General features: G+C 47.2%; 2 protein-coding genes across 2 annotated transcripts in view; one reads left to right on the forward strand and one right to left on the reverse strand.

Moving 5' to 3' along the window:
• T265_11024 (hypothetical protein) overlaps positions 1–5,147 on the reverse strand; it is a gene marked incomplete at both ends in the record, with an annotated part of 101,697 nt that overhangs the window by 34,113 nt on the left and 62,437 nt on the right. The window contains 2 exons of the mRNA XM_009177564.1: positions 28–192; positions 2,101–2,278. The remainder of the gene's footprint in view (positions 1–27; positions 193–2,100; positions 2,279–5,147) is intronic.
• T265_11025 (hypothetical protein) overlaps positions 1–5,147 on the forward strand; it is a gene marked incomplete at both ends in the record, with an annotated part of 84,741 nt that overhangs the window by 6,998 nt on the left and 72,596 nt on the right. Inside the window, one exon of the mRNA XM_009177563.1 lies at positions 247–343. Coding sequence (XP_009175827.1) covers positions 247–343 — 97 coding nt within the window. The remainder of the gene's footprint in view (positions 1–246; positions 344–5,147) is intronic.

A 5,147-nucleotide genomic window follows, 5' to 3' on the forward strand; every position in this document is an offset into this window, starting at 1 on the left:
AACAAAAATTGACCAAATGCCACTCACCAAATTTGCGGCATGCCGAGGGTGATTTCTTGTCACCCTGAGGGACATTATGCTTCCGAATCGCATGGACAGTATTGCTGGGATCACTTTCTTGTATCATGACGGCATCACGCTTCAGATTCATCAGGCGCTGGCATTCTGACGTAATATTCTGTAATGTGACGTCTGGGTTTTGCTCAATCTTGCTGATGATTCTTGTTCTTTTGTCTGCGTCTTTAGGAGCCGTGAACCCGCATACAAATATAAGACACTTGAACTCATCCTCTGTCATGCTTCGCAGGTTGAAACGTTCACACTACTTGTTGACTTTGTACGCGTATGTAACCCAGTCTTCAGAAGCATTCTTGCTCAAATTCATACAGTGACATCGACGACTGAAAAAGGAGGCTTGTTCACCAAAGATTGATGATAAAACAGCAACGGTTTCATCGAAAGTCAAGACACTTGGTTTTCGTGGCAAAATGTAATTCGTAAAGCGTTCACGTTCGGCCATCCCAATTTTTCTGACCAACTGTCTTGCTCCCCAAGAATCTTCTCTGCTTCCCAGATCCAATTTGGAAAAATCTTGATGCTTGTTGAACCAAGAATCAAAAGTAATGCCTGAGATCGGATCGAACTGGAATTCGATGGTCGCGTTGAGCATCGTGTCGATCACTGAAGTGGACGGCTCATTAGTCTGGCTAATCGGCTTCTGTAGTGACAATTTCTCAGTAAGTGTCTCCATGAGCTTCAACTGCGCCAGCTCAAACTGTTGCTGCTGCTGTCTGAGGAGAGACTGCATCTGTTCGAATGAAATTGCCATTGTGAACACCCGTCTGCCAGTGTTGTATCGTGCGGTGGCCGAGCTATGGGGTCACGCCTGCACTGCGCCTGCCGGACTGCGCGATAGGGAGAAGACAGAGAACTGCGGACACGGCTTTATTGTCAGGACAAAACGTGCAGAGCGTCTGCGTTAATATATAGGATGACTACTTGGCCAAATATGGTCGTTCACTTGTTCGCTCCGTACAGCCAATGGTGGTGTTCCGGTCGTGAACATTCTCAGGCCCACTACGCTGGTTGTGAGTTGCTAAGCCGTTTGGTGAGAGCCACCGACTCACCTACTTTCCGGACGTGTCGAAACGATGGTGACCTTGGGGGTGCGTCACACTCTGCACATGTACTTTTTCTTCTATCTGGGCGCGCCCTGACAAGGTGCCACGTAACACGCAAACGACTTGCCAGGACTTTCCGAAGGTATATTACCGGCCGTACAACTCTAAAATTCCCAGCAACATAAACGGGCGCGTGTTCACCGCAAATTCTTGACCACCCACGAATTCGGACGTCAAAAGACGGTATTGCAACAGAGGGGATGGACTATTGAACAAGGAGCAAAACCCTCTCATGAACCTTGTCTATAAAAGCTGAATGTCCATCTTCTTCATGAAAGCGTCCTCCTTAAATTTTCCGGAAGCTCATTTTCTATCACTCAAGTGTAAACGGCTGCTACGAAGCAATTTCACAAATTTTGTAATAAATCTCACTTTTCAATAGACGCGAAGCCGATTTAAGAGAAAGTTACATACTACTCGCACGGCTCATCAGTTGCAATCGACGTTACACACCTTCCTTCTTTTGAAGGTCACCCACAAGCCACCGATTTTTGTTTACCCTCGTTAGGTCTTCTCCAGCATCTGGTCTGTTCGGCCGCGTTTCGGGTGTATCATGCCACTTACGAAGCTGAGTCCCATTTGCTTTTCTCGATCCCCGGCCGTCTTGAATTGCACATACGTTCCCCCGGCGGTCGGTAACGACAGACGGCCCTTGCCATCAACTGCTTAATTTCCATGGTCCTAGTCCACTCCTTTCAGGAGTCTGATGATCCTTCTACTCTACCTTTGAGCCTATGGGGAATGTTCGTGCCTTTCTACTTGCCGTTTTCTGTCCAGTACTTTCCTGAACGGCAGTCGGGTTTTCTCAGGCTCTCCGTCTTTCTTCCTCTAGCTACTCCGGAGATAAGTGTGTTGCCGGCCACAGCTCAATTTCCTGATCACCCGGAGGCGCAGCTGTGGACCGTACATCAGCATGGACAGAGCTTGCCTTTGGTTGGCTGCATGGAAGCACAATGAGCTAGCAACACCACTGGCAGTTTCACTTCCCAGTCACCTCCTCTGGCCACCATACACTCTTTGATCGTTCGGTTGTACTGCAGCGAAGAATCGGTGAGTTTACACTGGTGTTGTGCAGTCGACGCCGGGGATGAGGATGACTAGCGGTGGTTATTTCATAGAGAGTATGTTATACGTCACATAGACCAATAGGTTGTTTTGATGAGGGGTTCAAATTTGGATACACCTCTCGTCCAGCGTCTCCCCGGCACATTTATTGGGGTCCTCTATCGGGGATTTAGGCCACTCATTATACGAAAAAGTGAATGAAAGCATTAAAAACTGATGTTGTCGAGGCCATCAGTTTAAAACAAAAACGTCTATGTCTGATACATTGAGTTATTTGTTTTGGTGTAAAAAAAGGTTCCTAATGTGCTAAAGCGTTGCTAAGTGTGGTAGAACGTGAACCGCATAAAATGGACGGAAGTTGTTGGTAGATATGCTACTGACGTTCAACCGCCATTTGATGGCTGCACCCCCTAGGTTCCAGTCCCTGAAGCTCATTCACCACTCGGCCCAGCTGTCTACGCAAACCGTTGAAAGCTTTCGGCGGTGGCCTTGGAACAAGCGTAAGAAGCACACCATGTTCCGGCGAGTTCCAATCCGATAGCCACCGTTGGTGGGTTGAGAAGCAACCTAAGAAACTTACTGCTTGGAACCGACTGGTTTCCAAGTAGGAGAACAACTGGGTGCAGGGAAATCACATCTTCTGGTAGAAAGTAGCACAGGTATCGGCCGTCTGGGAGAACATTGGTGTCTGCACACGAACTATGAGTTTGTAGTAACTAATATATTGGTTAGTTGGTAGAATGACCTCAACTTGTTTGTTCCAACATTATGATAGTGCGGGCTTGGAACTCGTGGTAACAAGTGCCCCAAAACTGGTAAACATGTATGCTAAGTTATTCTACTGTCAACGTTCAGAAATTAACCCTCATTCTCCGGGTCTTTCTGTCGGTCGTAATGATATGACATATGCATCCCAAATTCCCGCATGAGCCAATCGACGTGCCTGGATGCCTCCTGTATGGCAAGCTCTAGTGTGTCTGAGTACAATGCCGGGTTTTCAGGCGGTCGCTTACATTCTCCAGACGGTTTTTGGTCGGATTAATAATGTTAACCGCACTGAAATGTGCGTGCACAGCCTACTTCTCGTTGATGTACAGGCAGCTGGCCGTGAAATAAGAGGAAAATTGCGGGCCGGCGTGATGCAGTACTTGCAGATCATGCCGAAATCTGCTCAATTATATTATGGTTGACAAAAAGCCTACTGTGCTGTATCGTCCAAGTGAGCCAAGATGTGGAGTATTTGTCGGCTGTTTGCAATGGGCATGTGACCAAAAATACCTTGATGTTATACGACCTATGCGTGATTCCTGGCAGAATTTCTAATATGGAAGTAACATGACATGAAATTGCAGCTAAAAACTCCTCTCTTCGCCTGCATTTGTGCAGTAAGCTTGTCCACTACAAAAGACTGCTTTTTACTGTTCATCCATCCCACCTTGGATAAACTGAACAGTTAACGCATGGAGGCAAAACTCCTGCTCTCCACGAAGGCACACATGAGCGGACGCCCGATACCCATGCCATCGGTGATCAGCTTGTATCTGCATGCCACATATAAGCTGCTACAAAAGAGCCTGGCAAAAGCGGTTTGTCGCGTGTGTTCTATCGACATTCATAACATCTGCGAAGTGTAGGAGCGGCGCGATCTTCTGTCATCTGGGTAAGCATAGGTGGCTAAACTGACTTTCCCATGACTGCGGCACAAGCACGCATCCGGTCCCTCGAAGCCTGTCCTTCACCAAAGGCCTATCATCTGCTTTAACAAAACCCAACTATACGTCACTTACTCAACAGCGATGGCACTCATTTTCAGCGGTAGTTGTTTATGTCCTGATTGGTAAGGACCTTACCATAGTCATTGGTCACAAACTGCCGCACTTAGCACGACGGTGTTCCGTACTTCGGCAGGGCTCTAAATGTGCATGAATCCTCTTCAGCTAGTTACCGACTTACCTGAAACCGATCGTAAAAGCTGAGGAATCTCAAGGTTGTGCTCAAGATAATAAGAAGTAAACGAGAGATGGTGCCCCTGCTTCTTAGAAAAAACGCACGGGATAGCCGGCGCCTCGGGTACTTTTCATATTAGAAAACTCTCGGCTACCCAGTTATCTTTAATGTACTAATAATAATAACAATAACAATAATGTTTATTCCCAACTTGTGGGTGGCATGCTCTCAGGCGTGATCATTAGGTTACAGTCGGGATAGAATATGAGTAAAGGAGAGTCGGGAAAATGACGGCATCATAGGCGGTGGGAATCGTCCGACGTAGGTGTGGTCACCACTAAACTGACACAGGCAGGGAAGCACGGTTACTATGCGTTTTTTGAAGAGAGTATCAGGTCGTTAGGATTTGGAGGTGACGGGTCAAAAACAAAGCTAGGAGTGCACACACTCATTAGACAAAATTTTTTCTCATTTCGGGTAGTAGCTGCGCGGAATGACCTCCCTCCGACGGTTGTCAACACTCCTTCTAGAACCCAGTTCAAAGCACTAATAGACACCTATTTATGCAAATACTTGCACTGGCAAGCGTACTTCCCAATGCTTAGAACATAAAGAACAGTGCCACACTATTTTTTCGCATCTGCCTTTCAGGTGAACGGCAACCACGTGCTGACAAGAACAAAAGCGGGATTGAGGCATTCGCCCAAGTTTCCCGGGTCGCCCACTTGTCGGTTCACTGTTGCCGTCCACCTGAAAGGCAGAAGCGAAAAACAGTGTAGCACTGCTCTTTATGTTCTCAGCGCGGGACGGTATGCTTGCCAGCGCAAGGATTCGCATAACTAAATGTCTAATAGTGCTTTGAACTGGGTTCTAGAAGGAGCGTGGACAACCGTCGGAGGAAGGTCATTCCACGCAGCTACTACCCGAAATGAGAAAATATTTTGTCTAATGAAT

Source organism: Opisthorchis viverrini (assembly GCF_000715545.1).
Source record: "Opisthorchis viverrini unplaced genomic scaffold opera_v5_439, whole genome shotgun sequence".
In the NCBI taxonomy this organism is placed as follows: domain Eukaryota; kingdom Metazoa; phylum Platyhelminthes; class Trematoda; order Opisthorchiida; family Opisthorchiidae; genus Opisthorchis; species Opisthorchis viverrini.